The following is a 20,542-nucleotide window of genomic DNA, read 5'->3' as shown; positions in this document are numbered from 1 at the left end:
CCAAATTGGCCGCTGTGGTTTTCGTCCTGTTCTGGGCCCCTCGCCTCCTCTCTAGTTCTTCCCTGTTGGTCTGCCCTCCTGCGTCTCAGTCGAGTGCATTTCAAGTGCACCGCCCCGTCTACCTTGCAGCTGCGTCCAGTGCTTTAGGCAGGTGTGTTCTGTGGGGGGCGGGGGCTGGGAGCCAATTCCTCGTTTGCCTCCTCTAGTTGTGGCCATGCTGCCTCCGATGTGTCTCTGGACTTCCAGAAAGGGGTCCGGCCTACCTGTGGTGTGGCCCCCCGGGGCCCGCTGGAGACTGTCTCTGCAGGAGGTGGCCCTGGGCTCAGATCTCCCTCCGTTCATGCGTGTGGCGTTGCGGCATCCAGGCCCACTTCTGACCTACCTTCCAATATGCCCACCAGACCTCCTCTGCAGCGCCTGCCCTCGTCTAGGCCACTTGTGGTCCTTGTCCCCAGCAGCGCCGGCGGACGCCGACCAGGTGCGTCACTGATGTTTGCAGCAGGTGCAGTCAGCTAACCCGAGCGTAGACCGCGGACCACGGTTGGTCCGCTGCGTCCCAGTCCGATGGCAAGGCCGCCCTCTCAGGACACCACGGCAACGGCCCCAAAGCTGCCCCGGCTGCTCACTCTGGGCCCAGTCCCATCCACTGGTGCTCCGGTTCACGTGTCTCCAGCAGCACGGCCGGACGTCAACCAGGCTTGTCTCCGGTTTCTGCGGCTAACCCTCTCCGCTGTGTCTCAGCTCGATGTCAGTGTAGCCCGCTCACAGCACCGGCTCCAAGACTGCTCCGGCTGCCAATTCTCAGCTCAACATCTGCTGCTGGTGTTCTGGTTCATGGGCCTCCTTTCAAAAGCCCTTGGGGTTCCGGAAAGCAATGTAGAAGCTTATTGCCGGCATTGGCAAGAGGAGCTCCAAAGAATCGCTGCTACTCCGCCGCCATCTTGGCCACGCCCTCCTGGCCTATGCTTTTATTCTCATTTCTGGAATTGTTATGTATTTAACGCTCCTGAAATTATCAAATTTGCCATCCCTTATCTTTAGGAAACTGCTCTTAAACACATTTTGTCAAAATAATTAGGACTAGTTCCATTCTGTATTTAACATTCCGCCCTTTAAACAAAGGAATCCATACCGTATTCCCTAGCTATTCCTACCCCCCCAAAAAAATAACAACAACAATACCTGTCCGTACATGGCCCGATAGCGGACCTTCCCCCCATTCCATGACCACAAGTGCCGACAGCGGAGGAATCCCCCTTCCTGCTGATGGCTCTCCTGTACACAGACTCCAAGTTAAAAGCTCTGTAAAGTATAGTCCATAGGGTCCGCCCAGTTACAAATAACTAAATACCATGGGAGCTGGAAAACGACTTGGCACTCCGAGGCCTCTCTGTCGCGTTGTTGGCGTCCATCTTTGTTGCCGATTGAGATGATTTCCCTCGAATCTTTGAAGCTGAATATTTGTTTAAAAAAAAAAGACAGAAAAAGTCATTTAATCTTTCCTTCAAGATGTGAAACACAATCAATTAATTAGTATTGTCATCATCAGTTTTACATTGCTTTCTTACTGCCATAAATTCAACTATTTAGGGCAACATTATGAGTGGCTTGGTGTTAGGGGTGAAATTTATTGCACATGATAAAATCCAACTCCACGAAGTCGGAATTATTAGGGTGCAATAAATACCACCCACTTATGAGTTTTTTCTTTGACAGTGGGGAATAACATAAGAATTTTGTTGCTTGCAGAACCAAAATCCGATGCTCCGGTGATCACAAGGCCTTCTTACCCCAACACATTTCGGCAGCTTTGACCTGCCGCAACTTATCTGGGGGAGGGAAGCACAAGAGTGCGGTGTTTGCCGTCAAACCCACAATTCCGATATGTGTGGTTACCATAGACACCACACATATCGGAATTATCCTCGGCTACACGCACTGAGGGCCATAGTGTGTTAATCAAATGTTTAGAAATAACTTTATGTACAAAGAAAGCTCTCTATGTGTTTTTTGTGCTGAGCCCATGTTTCAAAGCTGTACATTTCCCGTCGACTCCTGAAATAAGTAACCTTAATCAATGCTTCCCTCTCTCCTTGCCTTCCAGGCTTCATATGCCTTAGATTCCTTAGCATAAAAATATGAAGGGCTTAGAAATTTGCAGAACTAACCTTTACCCCAACATCAGCCTTCCTTGTCAGACCTTACCCCCTGAGGACCTGCACCTGCGCACAGACTGTGTTTTGCCTTCTGCAACATCAAAGGAAATAAGGGAAAAATCGGAGAGTTGTACATGGTGCCCCAACTAAGCCTGCCTACTCTCGGAAGTAAAATAATTAACCCCGGTCAATGAGACTTTATATTCTTTCTACAGTCTGGCTTGGCAGCGCAGTGGTGATCAGACAATTATGCATCACCTGAGAGGGGCTTTGACTCCGTTCACGTGTTGGCAGCCAGGAGCACATGTTTTGATTGGCCAGCCGTTGAGTGCTTCCACGAAAAAAGAGTGCTTGGCCTTCACGCAACTGTGATCATTTCGTTTATTTTTACAGCTGCTTGAGCGTGTAGTTTCAGGGCCACACACATGACATTAAAATGCTTTAAAGTGTTTTAGATAGCCAGATAATTTATGTTGTTTTTCTCTGGCAACAGCACGGCTAGGAGGTCAGTTATTAACCGACATAGATTTTTAGGTCTGGCTTGACAGTGCACCTGTCACCTGACCTTTTAACCTACACCAATATTATTCTACAGCTCTTTGCTGCCACACGAATACATGTTTATTCCTATGCTATTTACTTCCAATGCTTCACATTATCATACAACATTCCTTTAGAGTCCGACCTACTGGCATTGCCAATGCTTGTTTATTGATAAGCTTGGCCTGCATAAGCGGCCTTTCTATTTTTAAAATAATTATTGAATTCCCTGCTCGAGTGACCGTGCCTCTGCTGGCGCTGGTGCTTGATGCATGAATGCACGCATTGTTTTTCACAGCATAGGCCTGGTATAGTGGTCCCGCTACAGGAGGTTACCTGTGATAGGCTGCTTCACTGAGCTTGTGGCTTGCCTCAGCAGGCTGCACGCTTCCCAGGTCCTCGGTGGCCGCCAATTACAATATATATTTTATGGCACTGGGGTCACGACTTTCATGGAGCATGTGGCCTCATTACTGTAGAAACAGGCCAATCAGGAAGTGCTTGTGTTCCCAATGTTCCAGGTGGTTTGCAATTTCACCATGGAAGAAAGAAAATGTTGTGCTAAACGCAAGCAAAGTAAGGCAGCTCTTCAGACCAGGAGAGCGAGAATCCTGGTGGTAAGTCTGCAGAATTTCCTACTTTGACTCAGACAAAGGATAGGATTCATAAAGCAGCTATGCATCCTTGCAGTCTAAGGTGGGTCTACCTGTTCCTGGTCAACCCAGAGAACACCCTAATGTGAATGTTGATTGGCCTGAGGCAGATGATGTAAGAAAGCGCTATATCCAAGGCTCAAACTTAGAGGAAGTTCTGATGCATATTAAAACGGAGGAAGAAGAGAATTTTCTTTAGCAGAATCAGCAAAAAAGTTCCAGAAACCCTTACTATTCATGGTGCCATCAGAAAGTTGTTAACCAGAGAAAGGAAAGAGGTGATATAGCTATGTTTACCAAGGTTTCTGTCCAAGCGGTAGCCTTAGCAAGGATTCAATAATGGGTATCCACCAAAATTAAAGGGAAAGTCCCCTATGACAGGATTGTCCTCACAAGGATACATTATTTCAGAGAGCGCTTTTCTATCACATTTCAATGACAAGCAAGTTGTTGTAACAGCAGTAAAGAGATCCTATCCTGCTCTGAACTTTTCAAAACGTTTCATGCCACCCTGAAAATGTTTTGTGGGTTATTTATTCCCGCATCAGAAAGGTCCTTCACAGCTGTCAAAAAGTGATGACTCTATAGGTGATGTATAGCTCTGTTGATATTGTTTTGTGTGCTTCGGAGGGATTTCCCCCTATAGAGGTACCAATAAAATTTGTGGTAATTCGGAAGAACCCGTGGGCAACAATCAATCTGCAGAGGAAACCAAGTGGCTGTATTTCTGAATCTGCAGATTCTTTATCGGTTGGAAGATTTACCCAGCAATCACTAACAAATAAGGAAGAATGACCATGGATGTCCCACAAAAAAAAAAGCATTTGCAACGCAAAAGGTCTCGCATTTACGAGACTTTTAGCTATTGGCACTGTAAATGTCAATAGGTTAAATTCTCGTAAATGCAAGACATATTGAATTGCAAATATTGTTTGTGTCCAAGCGCACCATGCTGCCCTTGCACTTAATAGAGGCCACGCCCCTTTGTTTAGACAAACCGCGTTTAAAGAATGCGGTGTGGCCTCTATTAAGTGCAAGCGCGGCATGAGGCGCTTGGAAACAACCCACACAAAAAAATATTTTTTAAAGCAATAAGTGTCGCATTTGCGAGAGTTTAAGCTATTGTAATTTACAATGCCAATAGCTCAAACTCTCCTAAATGCGAGACCTATAGCATTGCAAACAAGCGGGCGCCATTGTCCCGACTGCTTGGAAAGTGAAAGCGCGCATGGCGCGATGAATATAAGGAACGTACGTCGTGCCTGCAGTAGGGCAAAACCCATTAAAGAAAATAGTGCTTACAGAGTAAATAACACATACGGTGTAACAACCGAAGTAAAAGGGCCAGTCCACATTGGAGGTTACAAATGAAGACAAGGAGGTATTAAGGAGGGACTAACAAGCTGATTACCTGATCAGAAGCCAGCTTTTACAAAGGACAAAGACACAAGCTAACGAAAAATATGGGCAGAGAATGGGCATAGCTTCAAGTGCATACTCCAATACAGCATGCCTTGCAGAGCAGCGCATGCGCTGCCCAGGCTCGACCGAAAAAATTGGCAGCTATGCAAAGTTGTATTTAAGAATCATGTCTGGGCCTTTGCAAAATGTTAGAATTAGAACAGAAGGCTGGTATTTTTCTCGGGGTGGGAGGGATGCAGAAGGGTTTGGGTTGTGAGGATAGTTTCAATGGCAAGCTGACCCATGCTATAAAATGTGCTTTTTAGGCTAGTGCGCGTTCATGAACAGATAATCTTCTGAGCAGCAGCAGTGCCTGCCTGTCCTGGGTTACTGAGAACTGCAGTCACACAATGTGTCTCTGGTTAGTGCCCTTCCATTTCTGGTGCCAGTTTCTCGTTGCTCAATCGGTATAATTTCTGATATTTAAATGTTCCTCTCATCTTCATTGCTTGATTTTTGCTCACGAGAAAGTGTCACTCATAAGCGATGAAATGTCACTCATAATTACACTGGAATTATGAAAATGTTGCAGATAGCAATTTGAAACCTTGGTAGCTATAACCTTGGCAGCTACGAGGCCGTCAGCACTATTTTCTTATATGACTTTTGCTTCTCCCGCAACTTATTTTTTGTTTGTATTATTTCTTTGGGCAGCAAAAGCGTGCCTTCTTTCGCCTTTTGTTTCGTCTCCGTAAGAATCGCCCTACTCCAGCGAAAAGCGGGGTTCGCCAAACTCTATTTTTACAATATTTTATGCTTTTAATAAGCAGCACAGTACATGCGACATGCTGCTCTGGTTACTAAATGTGTTAAATATTGAAAACATTGAGTTTGAAGAGACGCGCCTTTCTTTTTAAAAATTTTGTTATTGTAGTCAGGCAACGTAGTTGGCCGGGGAAACGGAGGCCGATTTCTGCCTGGTCCTAACATGGAGACTTTATCAGCTCAGCTATGATAATAAGATGGGAGACGTGCGCGTGCGCCAGAGAGGAGGCTCCACAGTTCTCACCGCTCATTCTCTTCCTCCCCAGCGTGACTGGGTGCGAAGTGGTCTAAACGCCGATGGCGTAGTCAAAGGGAGACTCACATGGGCAAAACACTAAGAAGGAGCAGTTCGAGGACGGTAGGTCAGAGATATCAACTAGAATAATATTTACCTCCTGCTGAAAGGACACAGCAAATATCCACCCACTACTGCTCCTAAGCTTCAGAAGTGAATTTAAAGCCCAGTGATTCTATTCTCATCAGTTGGGGCCCAGTCCACGAAACAACATGTACTCTGCAACCCTTTGATTCTATTTGCGGCATTCGTAGACGTGGAAATCCACAACCCTTTCCCCTCCTGATGGCCTTAGACATTAATAATTATAGCTGCCGCCTTCCTTAATGCCACCGCCCCCGTAGGCTTACAATCCAGGCAGGCATGCCATTGACGGCTTCCCCAACGGGAAATTCTAAAATACTCGCTGGACTTGAGAACACAGAGACTCGTTCAAGACCCCACTGTTAAGCCTACACCTTACAACCTAACACACATGAGGCAATGAAGCCCATAGAGGTGCAAATTCACTCATTTGCGCCTACGCACCCCTGACTCTCGAAGTCGTGCCGGTATGGAGCCTTCCATGAAACTCCAGCCTATACTCCGGACACCAGAAGCGCATTAGACCTAAAACAAATATATAAAGAATGGGTGGTTGGAGGCTGAATTTCATATGCATTGTACAGCGATGTGTCGGGGTGGAAAGGTCACAGCTCTGTGAATTGATAGACTTTACAGTCTGGTATTCTTTGTAGTCGTCTACGGAGCATTCTGTTTATAACTAGGATGCCCACATTTTAAGGAGAGAAAAAAACTGGGATGGCAATAGACACAAAACAAGACAAAAGGAAAAGAAAAGCAGAAGAAAAGTGAAGAACCGGCAAGAAAGTGAAAGGAAGCGCCAGCAGGCAAATGTAAACAAGCGCGCACGGCCATGCTAATTGAAATTGATGGCCCCTGCGCGCTGCTGCTCGTTCCCACAAGGTGGATGCCGCCACAAGCACGAGTGCTTGAAAAGTGCAGACCAATTTCTAATGGTCATCTCCTAGAGCAGCGCATGCGCGCTGCACTAGGGTCGACCTAAAGAACGGACCATCCAAAGATTTGCTGAACCACTGAATCTTTTTAGGTTTTCATCAGTATCAAAACAATAATGTTTCACAAATGTAGTTAAAGAGAAACAAGAGGCAGATTAATGCATCTCTTGAATCAGCACCCTGTAAAAAGTTGTTGAAGTTTCTGCATCTCTAGGCAGCTATATGTACTTCAACAGCAGTCTTTTTGAATTCATGAGAAAAGCTCCTTCCCACTGGTACATTATGGGCTCAAACAACGCTATTACTTAGGAGTCCCCATCAGAAGAAAACAAAAATAACTGCCTGTTCTTACAATATCATCCGTTCAGGAAATGTAGTGACTCAACACCCCTTGAGGTTCCTAAATCATAAGAAGGTTTTCTTTTTGTTTTGCTTGACGAAGAGGGGATAAACACACACGAAACCGAATACTCAGGCTCAGCTGGAATTCCATCAGTGTGGCATACAAGATGGCTGTATTTAAGGACTCACAACTTCTTTGGAAAAAACCACGAGAGGCGAGCCGGCTCACTTTCCACCCGGCCCACTGTGGTGACTGTCACAGAAGCTGTTTTTAAAATCAAGGACAGCTATGCATTTGCTTCAAAAGAGGATACAGCAAGGAAGAAAATACCATGTTCCAATCTGTCTCTTTGCGGATGACATTTTGATGTCCTTGACGGACCCCAGCTTGCTTACAGCAACAACGAAGGAGCTTGACCTGTACGAGAATCAGGTTTTTAAAGTAATAAGTAAAAATAGGAATGCAATTTATTTGGAAGGAGAAGGCACGTGTCTCCAAAACAGTACTGCTCCCCCAAACATTTAGTGTACCCTGATCTCTTAAAATATTACTAAGTCGCGAACCTGCAAATTGGTTTAGGAGTGTGTGGCTAGGAATACTGCGACAAAAATGACTGATTATGGATAAAGATGTAGTGAGTAGGCAGATGGTCCTTTGGGATATGGCCTGGTTTAGGAAAAGTAAATTCCTCTGTCACTCCTATTTGGCTACTCCCTTTATGTCTGTCCTCAAGGTATGAGATCAAGCAGTGCTCAGAGACAACCCCACATCCTTTCCCTCCTCCAACATGTGGAAAAACACATTTCACACCCACATGTGAAGGGGAATCCTTTGTACGGTGCTGGCTGGAAGAATGTAGGACAGTGACACACCTCTTCAAACAGAAATGCAAAAAGTGGTTTGAGGTATGCAAAGTGGAATTTCGAGATGTGCCTTACAGGCTGTACTATTTTCAACTGGGGAATTAGACCCTTTATCAATCAATCAAAGTGGTGGCAACCAGACTGATCACTAGGTTGTAACAATTTCTCAGAATGTATAAGGGCCCCCGGGGATTGTTTTTTAAGATAAACCACATCTTGCTTACACGTACAAAGGAATCTACTTGAGTATATCAGACCAGATGGAAAGAGGAGCTTAGTGAACCCCTCCCAGAAGAGGATTGACCGTGTCCGTTGAGAGATAGCTGAAACATTTACATGTGTGTTCCACATAGAGATGTGGACTAAAGGCTCATGTTTCGATAGTTTATGATATCTTCACATCTCTATTTCCCACTGCATGAAATGTTTGTCAGAGATGCTTAACAGAGAAAGCAACTAGGATGTGCATCTTGTGGAGTTGCTCAATATTCACAGCAAATTTTCAGAAAGATGGGTGCCACTAACTCAGAATGTTACTAGGCTGGCGTATCAATATGTCTTTACCCTGACACTGAGGGCCCAACAGTTCTTCTAGTTGGCCTAATGGTACGGGTGTACCCTGGCCATTCCTTTATTTTCTATAGTATGTTTGTCCTTGCAGAGTTCCATGATGTTAAGGATACGCTTAGTTATTTGCCTTGTAGTTGATCTACAGTGTCGAAGGATGGGGAAGAGGGGAGGATCAAAGACTCTAATATTATTTGCAATGGCTTATTATTCAGTTAATAGATTTACTAGGCAATTGTTTTAAAAAAATGCTTTTCTCTTGTAAGTGGACCAGGAGCCCACATTTAGATAAGGCTGTTCACTTTTCATAATTATCAGTGAAATCCCATGGTGGAGAGCCCCTAAAAACCCTCACTAACACACTAGATGGACAGGTATAAAGAGGAATCTAGAGGTAGACTCTTGAACAAAGGTCTTTAACCATTTAGAGCAATTTGCTTGACTCAATTAACAAAGATCAGTCTTTCCAGTCTGAGAAAAATCCCTTAATTTCACCACCACTCATTATTGGTTGGAGCTCTAGGGGCTTAGGCTAGATTAGACCCTGTAGAGAGTTGCTCTGGAATTTGGAAGCTTGGAACCACGATGGGCATCCGTAAGTTAGCAGTGGAGTAACTGTGCTAAATATGCGATTTCATGGGCATAGTAAATACCCTCCATGAATAGGATTGAGTCTAATATGCACAGTGATTTTCTCTTTGGTTTGACAAAGGGTCTCCAATTAGGTTTATTGTCAAAGAGTACCCCAAAATGTCAAAAAGCTGATACTTCTTCAAGCCATACATTGCCTTCATGCAAATGGGATTTGAAATGTGGCTTGCCAAGCAATAAAATGTGAGTTTTAGTCAAACTAACTGACATCATTACCAGCTGAGTATGTTACCAGTGCATAAACAGCACCTTGTTAACCTACAGCAGTGTGATCAAGCGATAGAACACCGTTGGGTAAAAACAGAGCTGTGATGCATAAGTCATTTAACCTGAGGAGAATATATCTAAGGAGGCAGGAAAGAGAAAATCACCGGGCATAGTAGATTCAATCTTAATCGAGGTCACTTAAAAAGATGTTAAAACGATTTGGAGCCAAGACGCATTTCTGGCCAACACCTTATTGACAATACATTTTTGCACATAACATCCTTGTGTCTTTCACTGTATTTGTGCCTCAGCCCTACATATGAATAATGGAAGAAATCCTGGACTTGGAAGAGTTAAATGCAGGTTTTTCATACCATTTATTTGTGATGAAGACTTGCTTTTCAGCACAGCTAAGTAGTTCTTGTAACCACCCCTGGTAACATAACCCTGGGGCTCTGGCCACCGTAACAATTGTAAGGGCCCAGCTGAAATTTTTGCTAAGCCCTCAGCTGAACACCATGACATTAGTTGTGGCCAGGTTGAATGCTCAATATATGTCCAGGGTCTCAATGCACCATTTTAGCTTCACTAGAGTGCAATTCAGCAACACTATATCATCATCATATTGAAGCACAGGCCGGTGGATCGGTCTGAGCTTCAGTGGAAACACCCTAGCAGTAGTACTTACTTAAAGGCCACCCAAGTCTGCACTATACAAATTAAATGACAGAATGGTAGAGGTGCTTGAACGCGTCTGTTTGAAGCTCACAGTTGATATTGACCTTATGCGAAATTTAGGGGGCATTTTCCATCTTGATTTAGGCTTATGTGCCAGAGTACAGCTTGATGATAACAGTCAACAAAAGTTTGGGAATTTCCAAGGCCATCTGTTTCAGCCAGGGATGTCCATGGTAATTCCATTAAATGCCAACCCTGTATTTTATAAAACAGATGTAGATCCTGCTCTTCTTGGTCATTAGATTTTTTAAACCTTTATATTGAGTAATTTAACATTCAGTTTCATACAAATACAGAATCTGCTGAAAAATGTCTGGGCAAGCATATTACCACTAGTCCATTTAGATAATGCAAAGTAATTGGACATTGTAGTGTAACATCTCAATTTGTATCAGCTTATCCATACTATCAAAAGAATCTTTCTCATGCCCAAACAATAAGGCATGCAATTATAGCCACAATCGATGAGGTATAACCCCTCTACCCCCACTTAGCAATCCAGGAGATTCCATCCCTCAACTTTTGCTGGTGACCATGCTTTCACCATAGGTGCAATCCAGTCTCACATATTGTAATTTCATTTTCCTCCTAGTCCTCTGTTACTATATCTAGATTGTCAGATGAGCGTAGGTTGAAGGGATGGGGGAACATCTGTCCGCAAGCTATTTTCATGCATAGTTAGTATGTCTCAGGGTCGTGTCCCCCGCCAACCATGGCTATCAGACTAGGAAGATTCCATTTACCTGGGCAGAAATCATTAATACCCGATGTACATTGTTGTCTGCTGGTTTAATTGTGTCTAAGGTGGTTTATCATCTTTCTCAGCATCTTTGAACTCTCGGACTAGTCCCTCCCAAATATCCAATATGGGTCTCTTGTACAACAATCTGCATTCTTCTACTTTCAAGTTCAGCCCAAAACACAACATCTTTCCTCCGGGCAGCTAGTGTATGGGGACTTCCATTTCATAGTAATGGTCAGTTTTGCCAGTAAAATGAGTACGTCAATACATTTCATACCCACCCCCATTGGTCTAGGCAACATACCCAATAAATAGCTCTCGACACTCTGTAGGTTTTCCTGTCCTGTTGCGCATGCCTCGTTAATCACCCAGGAACCGTGTGTCTTAGGGTACTCCCACATCATATGGTGGAAATTGACATTTTCTCTTTGACATCTAGGACACATAGTGTGTGCATTGGTGTAGATCGGACTGATCTTTTGTGGTGGGGTTTGCCCTGTGCAGTATATTGAACTGTATATATTTAAATCGTGTATTGCGAGACACCTTGTGTGGGTACTCGAAGGCCCTCTGCCATTACTTATCATTAAAGCTTCACCCCACTGTTGTTTCCCATTTGTCCCTGAGGGGTTGCAGGCATATGTATGTTCCAGTAGGTATTGATAATGCCATGTAATGAACCAACTGCCACCTATCGTGTATAGCGTCTGCAGCATAGCATTCGTTGGGGGCGCCAGAAGATCCGAGTTCCAGTGTTGCTTCATTGTGTACTGAATCCCACTATACAGCAGGAACTGGCCTCTTAGGGGACCCCCATTTTCTACCAAGGATGGAAGGGATGTACCAGTACCATCTGTAAACAGCTCCCCTACTGTTTCAGGCCGAAAGGCCTCCTGGTGCTGTACATCACGGCTGCCGAGTGACCCCTTGTTTATTAATGACTGTCCCAGCGGGATTGCAGGGGCATACAGCAGCCTTGGAAGTGTGCAGCGCTGCAGGCATCCCAGCACAGTGGAACATAGGCAGGGAAATCACTGTTGCGGTTTTGGGGTCAGGAAAGAACATTGCCTACTCAGTCTCTTCGCAGAGCTGCCTTTCTGGGAGCCAGGTTTCATTAAGGTATCTGCCAGCCAGTATACTACCCACTGGAGCTATGTCATAGTTCCTCAGACCTGGGGCCCCCAGCCCCTCTATTAGTTGGCAACTTCAGTTTCGCTAGAGCTACTTTTAATTTGCCAGAACCCCAGATCAGGTTGCCTAGCAATGAATCAATTTCTTTAAAAAGGTGTGCTGGTAATATGAATAGTATCTTGGCAAAGTAATATATAAGACTGGAGAGCAGAACCATTTTAGATAGTGCAGTCCGACTCACCACAAATATTGGCAGTGTGGTCCAGAAGGTCACTTGGGATTGTAGAGACCTTAAGGCTCTATGGAGATTGCCCTCTTTTGTGTATGCTTCTGCATGGTATATATTTATGGGCAGGTATTTAAAGGTGTTCGTCTCTAATAACAGTTCCTTACCACCTTACATAACTTGGTAACACAGTTAGGATCGTAATATGGAAAAAACTAGCGTAATGTACTGCCAACCCTGATAGCTCCTTGAAGTCTTGTAAGAGCTCATCTACTATAGCCAGATTTGCTCTTACATCCTGTTGGAAACAGCCCACTCCCACTCCGCAGGGTGGTGGTGGACTCCCCGAACACACTGTGGTAGCTTGGCTCGAGTGGTCAGGAAACAGGCACCGTGCTAAGCATACAATATACCCATACAATAACCATGCGTGCATCCGTTCCAAAAACGACTCTACACCGTAAAAATTATGAAAATATCTTTCTTTATCTTTTTCTCTTAGTTGCTGATTGGAAAAATAAATAAGTCAATCACAATATACAAATTTTAAATAGTGCAGGTCAAATAAATACTGTCTGGAGATTCAATAAATAGGGATGATCATAAATACAAGGGACATAAATATAAGTGCAGGTAATACAGGCAATTAAATATTCTGAGGCCATAAATACTGTACCAATAAATATTGTACACCAACAAGTCCTGAGGACCAATAAATATAGTGAAGCAATAAATAGGTTAAACACAATAAATACAGTGCCCCCAATAAATAATTAAAAGTATACAGCAGCACTCATGTAATCAGATCACTTTTCAATTTCTAAGGGCTGATTTGGCCCAGGCACAGCTTGTAGGGTTGTGGAAGGCTTGAGGGGTTCTACTCCCTGGCTGGGACAAGGCTGAGGCCTAAACTGAGGTAGATAACGGGGGGAATACCAGTGCCCTGGCTTTCCTCTCCACACAACCTCTCTAGGTTAGTCCCAGTTCACCCCAGGCACAGTCAGGTGGGTTTCAGCACCTCCCTAGCCCCTTAGAGTAGTCTCTCAGGTCTCCACAGGGCCTTAGGCGCCCTCTACTCCACTTACTGCCCTTTTCTGATGTTCCGACGCCGCTGGAGTCGTGTCGACGCCGTGAGGCGGTTCCGGTTCGGTCTCGGCGGCCTCGGCACAGTGTCAGTTCTTTGTCGACGCCGGTAGGCGGTTCCGGTCCGACTTCGGTGGCCTCGGTTCGATCTCGACCTCCGATTCGATGGCGTCGGGCAGTCTCTTCACGATGTCGACTTCGGGCGGCTCCGGTCCGATGGCGCTCTCGGCTCCGATGACGTCGGCCGGCCTGGCCTCGCTGTCGACTTCCGGGGTGCGATCCTCACCCCCGACCTCCGGTGCTCTTCCTCACAGGTTCCGGGCGACTCCGGAGTGCGATCCTCACTCCCGACCTCCGGTGCTCCTCTACCTCGGTCTCCGACGACTCCGGAGGGCGGACTTCACCCTTCCGATGACGCCGCTCACTCGACCTCGGTTCACCTCCTTCTCGACCCTTGGTATTCCTCTCGACCTCCGCCGGCGCCCTCTTACGACCTCAGGCGGCTCCGGGTACGACGTCTGCTACCTCAGTCAGCGCCGCTTCTCCACCTCGGGCTCCAGGTCTTCGGCTACTCGACGCCAGGCTCCAGGGAAACCAGTTCTCAGGTCAGAATCTTGCTGCTTTCTTGGTTCTAAGGCCTGTTCCTGCTGTCCAGGTCCTTAGGATGGTTTTCTTCTGACTTCTTCCCACACAGGGCTATAGGCTGGGATCCATCAGTAGGGACCAGTATCAAGGGTGGGTTTATGGACCCCACTCCAGGCACAAGTTTCCACCCCTGCTGCTTCACTCCTTCCTCCTTCACTGTTGTGCTCCTCTCCCTTCACCAGTCAGGTGCCAACTGCCAGCTCCAACTGCCAACTGCCTCTCTTATCCTCCCAACATTCTAAACCGCCTCCAACGGTCACAGGGTTCTGGAAGCTCCTGGAATGTTCTGGAAGGTGCTGGTAGGTTCCAGTGGATGCTGGTGATGTCACAGGTGGCCACCATTTTGTGCTTCAGGCCCTCAGACAGAAGTTTCAGGGGTAGCTAAAATGGCTCCCTGAATCTGTAGCAACACGAAAAAGTCTGGTGGTTCCCAAAAAGGAAAAATTCAAACAGGGTTTGAGGCAAAAGTGGGACAAAATAAATAATGATGAGGAGGGACCACCCAAAGGGCTGACAGGTCTAACACGCGTCCCCCCCAGCTGAAAGTGGGGAGAGCTACCCAACCCCTTGGGAGTTCTCATCACTAAGGCGGAAATACCTTGAGAGACCGTCTGCATTGGCGTGGTCCACTCCAGGCCGATGTTCCACCTGAAAGTCCATCCCCTGTAGGGAAATAGACCACCTCAACAACTTGGGGTTCTCCCCCTTCATTTGCATCAGCCAACGAAGGGGTCGGTGGTCGGTCTGAACTAGGAAGTGCGTTCCAAACAGGTATGGCCGCAACTTCTTCAGAGCCCATACCACTGCAAAGGCTTCACGCTCTATTGCACTCCACTTCTGTTCCCTGGGAAGTAGTCTCCTGGATAGGAAGACCACGGGTTGATCCAGACCCTCTTCGTTGAGTTGCGATAACACTGCCCCAATGCCATGTTCTGATGCATCTGTCTGGACAATGAACTCCTTGGAAAAGTCTGGGGCCCTTAAGACCGGGGCCTCGCACATGGCTTTCTTCAATTTCTCAAAGGCTTGCTGACAAGCCTCCGTCCAGACTACCCGTCGAGGTTGTTTCTTGGACGTGAGCTCCGTAAGAGGGGCTACGATGGTACCGTACCCCTTCACGAAGCGGCGATAATATCCCGTGAGGCCCAAAAATGCTCGGACCTCAGTCTGTGTCTTGGGGGGTTCCCAGGCCATGATGGCCTCGATCTTCGCCTGGAGGGGTTGCACCGCTCCCCTACCCACCAAGTGTCCAAGGTACACTACCGACCCCTGCCCGATCTGGCACTTGCTGGCCTTGATCGTCAATCCAGCTTGTCTCAGGGCCTGGAGAACAGCTTGCAGGTGACGCAAGTGATCCTCCCAGCTGTTACTGAAGACGGCTATGTCATCCAGATAAGCAGCAGAGAAACTCTCCATTCCGGTGAGGATCTGGTTTACCAGGCGCTGAAACGTGGCAGGTGCGTTCTTGAGCCCAAAGGGCATCACACAGAACTGGTAGTGGCCATTGGGCGTGGAGAAGGCTGACCTTTCCCTTGCTCCATCAGTCAACGAGATCTGCCAGTACCCTGAAGTAAGGTCAAAGGTACTTAGATATTGGGCAGCTCCCAGCCGGTCAATCAATTCATCCGCCCTAGGGATCGGATGAGCATCAGTTTTTGTCACTGAATTCAGTCCCCGGTAGTCCACACAGAACCTCAGTTCTGGTTGGGCACCCGGTGGTGCAGCTTTCGGTACTAACACCACCGGACTAGACCAGGGGCTGCTAGAAGGTTCAATCACTCCTAGCTCCAGCATCTTAGTGACTTCACTATGAATGCTGGCCTTCACCTTGTCTGACATCCGGTAGATCTTGGACTTCACAGGTGGGCTGTCTCCTGTGTCCACGTCATGGACGCACAGGTGAGTCCTACCCGGGACAAGGGAGAACAACGAGGAGTACTGCCCCAGGACCTGGCGACAGACCTCCTGCTGTTCAGGAGTTAGAGATGGGGAGAGAATCACTCCCTCCACCGACCCATCCTTTTCTTGAGACGCAAACAGATCAGGGAGAGGCTCGCTTTCCACGTCCTCTCCTCCGTCAGTCACCATCATCAAGGTGACTTCGGGCCTCTCGTGGTGGGGTTTGAGGCGGTTGGCATGCAGCACCCGCAGGGGCTGACGAGGGGTCTTAAGGTCCACCAAGTAGGTAGCCTTACCCTTCTTCTCCAACACCTCAAAGGGTCCTGACCAGCGATCCTGGAGGGCGCTAAGCTCTCCGGGTTCGATCACCCACACCTTCTGGCCAGGCTCCAACTCCACCGGGTGAGCATTGTGGTCATACCACGCCTTCATTACTGCTTGGCTGGCTTCCAAGTTGTCAGAAGCTTGCTTCCACAACTTAGCCATTTGGCTCCGGAAGGCCAGCATGTAGCTCACCACATCCTGGGGAAGTTTTCTGGGAGTTCTTTCCCATCCGTCTCTCACCAGGTTGAGAGGTCCACGTACAGGGTGCCCATACAGAAGCTCGAAGGGGCTGAAGCCCACTCCCTTCTGTGGCACTTCCCTGTAAGAAAAAAGTAAACAGGGTAGGAGGACGTCCCATTTCCTCCGCAGGCTTTCAGGCAGACTTCTGATCATGCCCTTCAAGGTTTTGTTAAACCTCTCCACCAGACCATTGGTCTGGGGGTGGTAAGGAGTTGTGAACCGGTAGGTCACTCCACACTCCTTCCACATTGCCCGCATGTACGCTGACATGAAGTTGGTCCCCCTGTCGGACACAACTTCCTTGGGAAAACCCACTCGGGTAAAGATTCCCATCAGGGCCCTTGCCACAACAGGTGCTGTTATGGTCCTCAGAGGTATTGCCTCTGGGTACCGTGTGGCATGATCCACCAGAACCAGGATAAACCTGTGACCAGCTGATGTTGGCGGATCTAACGGACCCACAATGTCGATGCCCACCCTTTCAAAGGGGGTGCTAACGACAGGAAGTGGTTCCAGGGGAGCTTTCAGCTTCACCCCTGTTTTCCCACTGGCTTGGCAAGACACACATGTCCGGCAGTAGGTATCGGACGACACTTTCATCTGAGGCCAATAAAAGTGTGGGACAAGACGGGCGAAGGTCTTGTCTTGCCCCAGGTGTCCTGCCAATGGTATCTCGTGAGCCAACTCCAAAAGGAAGGCTCGATAACGTTGAGGGACTACCAAGGCTCGTGACGATCCATGTAGGGGTGCCTTGGGTTCACTGTAGAGGAGGCCATCCTCCCAGTAAACACTGTAGTTCCCTTCAACGTTCCCTGCTGCCTGGGCTTCGGCCTGTCGCCTCAGCCCCTCAAGGGTAGGGCACTCCCTCTGGCCCTGGCAGAATTCCTCCCTGGACGGGCCTCCCTCCACGTGCCACTCGGCCGGGATGGGTAGGTCCTCCAGGTTGGTAACGTCCCCCTCCGCAGACTCCTGGTCCACCACCTCCGGTGGCCTATCCGTCCTACGGGGTGGAGACGCCGAGGCAGGCTCCTCCTGTCCTCGGTTCTTCCCTTGACTGGCAGCTGGCTGGGCCTTTGTTCCAGGCTCCAGCCGGAATGAACTCCCTCTTCGGGTAGTCACGGACCTTGTGCTAACACAGGCCCAGTCAGGTGTACCCAGCATCTCGGTGTGAGTCCGGTATTCCACCTCCTTCCAAGCGTTGTGCTCCATGTCATTGCCCAGCAGACAATCGACTGGCACGGCAGGGCTTACGGCAACTCGAAGTGAACCTGCAACCCCCCCCCATTCAAAGGGAACCTCAGCCACGGGATAGTGGCCGGTTCTGCCGTCAGCCATCGCGGCTGGGTGGAGTACATCGGGAATGACTTGCTCTGGAGACACCAGTTGGCTACGTACCATAGTCATACTGGCTCCTGTGTCTCTCAGAGCCTCCCCTCTTTGGCCATTGATGGTGATCCACTGCCCATACTTTGCAGTATTTGCGGGCACCTGGATCTTAGGAACCATCTCCCGTTCTCCCAGGGACACTAAAGTGACACCCGCCCACTCCCTTCCCTTAGTTAAGGGCATCTCCTCCCCGAGCACTACACTAGCTACTCCGGGGGGCTTTCCTCCAGTGGGAGGGGGTGAGCGTTTCTGACACTTCGGATCTCCTTTATAGTGTCCAACGCCACCGCACTCGTAGCAATGGACAACCCTTGGCTGCTGACTCTGGCCAGGATTAGGGTTTCTGGGTGGGTTAGCCTTAGAGGTGAATCCTGTTCCCTTCCCTTGGAAGTTATTTTGGGGGCCTTTGGAGAACTCCTTTTTCTTTTCCCCTCCTTCTTTCTTCTGGGGGGCGCCCTGTCCGGCCTTTTGAGTATCCCCTCCAGTCCCCCTTGTGGACACCCGGGTACTAGCCCAAATGTCCGCCTCCTCAGCAAGCTTCCGGGGACTGGTCAGCTTGCTATCCACCAGGTGTTGCCGCAGTTCAGGGAAACATTTCTCGAGTAGGTGTTCCTTCAACACTAGGTCAAACAGCTCCTCGTAGTTCCTTACTTCACTGCCCTGAATCCAACCTTCCAGTGCCTTCTTTGCATAGTCCAGGAAGTCCACCCAATTCTGTGTGCCCAGTTTGTGACTACCCCTGAACTTCTGTCTGTACTTTTCCGGAGTAAGTCCAAACTTCCTGATGAGCGCCAGTTTCATGGCGGGGTAGTGGGTCTGCTCATCCTCCTCGAGGGCCAATAAAGCATCCCTACCAGCTGGAGGCATGTACTTGTACAATCCCCCTCCCCAGTACTTCTCCGGAACCCCATGGGCCCTCAGTGAGACCTCATAGGCCGCTAGCCACTTGGCGATGTCGTCACCTGCCCCATAGCTCGCTACAATGTCCTTTGGCAGGTAAGGTTTGGATTCCCTGGTGGACTCTTGGTTTTGGCTGCCACCATTGGGAACAGGTTGTGCCCCGATTCGCAAAATCTGAAGATCTATTTCTTTCAGGCGCAATTCATGGGCCATCCTCTGCTCCTCCTTTTCCTTCTCCAGCTTTGCTAAGTCCCATGTGAGCTGTCTTTTCTCCCTCCGGTCTGCTAACTCCACTTCAGACAAGCCCCCGCTAGAGGCACGGCTGCCCCCCCTAGAAAGTGTCCTGGGCCCTGCGGACAGGTTCCCCACCTCAGGTTGGTACATCTCAGCCCCCTCGGGGTCAGGCTCTCCATCCCTGTCTTCTTCCTCAGCCTTGCTTTCCCTGCGTGCCTCCCCCCAAGCCCTTAAGCTGGTTTGAAGTGCACCCTTCTTTGCTCCTGGGGGACAGTACACCCCCTCTCGCTGGCAAAACTCCCTGAGTTGGGCCACAGTGTACGTGTCTAGATTTTCAAGAACAAACTCCATCTTGCCCACTCAGGTTAGAGGACAGGTTTTGTGCAGTAACAATGCAGGGGGGTACCTTTAATAATACCTCCTCCCACCACCAGAGTAAATTTGGAAAAAACAAAAACCCACAATTAGGAAGGCCGCTGTGAGAAAACTCCTGGTGTAGGCCTATGGACTACCCACAGTTATTGTTGAGTATATGTAGGCACAGCTCTATCCCACCACTGAACACCAATTTATGTTGGAAACAGCCCACTCCCACTCCGCAGGGTGGTGGTGGACTCCCCGAACACACTGTGGTAGCTTGGCTCGAGTGGTCAGGAAACAGGCACCGTGCTAAGCATACAATATACCCATACAATAACCATGCGTGCATCCGTTCCAAAAACGACTCTACACCGTAAAAATTATGAAAATATCTTTCTTTATCTTTTTCTCTTAGTTGCTGATTGGAAAAATAAATAAGTCAATCACAATATACAAATTTTAAATAGTGCAGGTCAAATAAATACTGTCTGGAGATTCAATAAATAGGGATGATCATAAATACAAGGGACATAAATATAAGTGCAGGTAATACAGGCAATTAAATATTCTGAGGCCATAAATACTGTACCAATAAATATTGTACACCAACAAGTCCTGAGGACCAATAAATATAGTGAAGCAATAAATAGGTTAAACACAATAAATACAGTGCCCCCAATAAATAATTAAAAGTATACAGCAGCACTCATGTAATCAGATCACTTTTCAATTCCTAAGGGCTGATTTGGCCCAGGCACAGCTTGTAGGGTTGTGGAAGGCTTGAGGGGTTCTACTCCCTGGCTGGGACAAGGCTGAGGCCTAAACTGAGGTAGATAACGGGGGGAATACCAGTGCCCTGGCTTTCCTCTCCACACAACCTCTCTAGGTTAGTCCCAGTTCACCCCAGGCACAGTCAGGTGGGTTTCAGCACCTCCCTAGCCCCTTAGAGTAGTCTCTCAGGTCTCCACAGGGCCTTAGGCGCCCTCTACTCCACTTACTGCCCTTTTCTGATGTTCCGACGCCGCTGGAGTCGTGTCGACGCCGTGAGGCGGTTCCGGTTCGGTCTCGGCGGCCTCGGCACAGTGTCAGTTCTTTGTCGACGCCGGTAGGCGGT

At 48.0% G+C, this 20,542-nt stretch overlaps 1 protein-coding gene across 3 annotated transcripts in view; it reads right to left on the bottom strand.

Annotated features, from left to right (window-relative positions):
* Positions 1-20,542, bottom strand: part of QRICH2 (glutamine rich 2) — a 450,378-nt gene that overhangs the window by 16,488 nt on the left and 413,348 nt on the right. For all 3 annotated transcript variants that reach the window (XM_085616929.1, XM_085616930.1, XM_085616931.1), the window contains exon 19: positions 1,352-1,453. In XM_085616929.1, coding sequence (XP_085473055.1) covers positions 1,352-1,453 — 102 coding nt within the window. The remainder of the gene's footprint in view (positions 1-1,351; positions 1,454-20,542) is intronic.

The sequence above is a fragment of the Triturus cristatus genome, chromosome 7 (assembly GCF_964204655.1).
Source record: "Triturus cristatus chromosome 7, aTriCri1.1, whole genome shotgun sequence".
Lineage (NCBI taxonomy): Eukaryota > Metazoa > Chordata > Amphibia > Caudata > Salamandridae > Triturus > Triturus cristatus.
The sequence above is the reverse complement of the archived record's forward strand: the minus strand, read 5'-3'. Positions and strand labels throughout refer to the sequence as shown.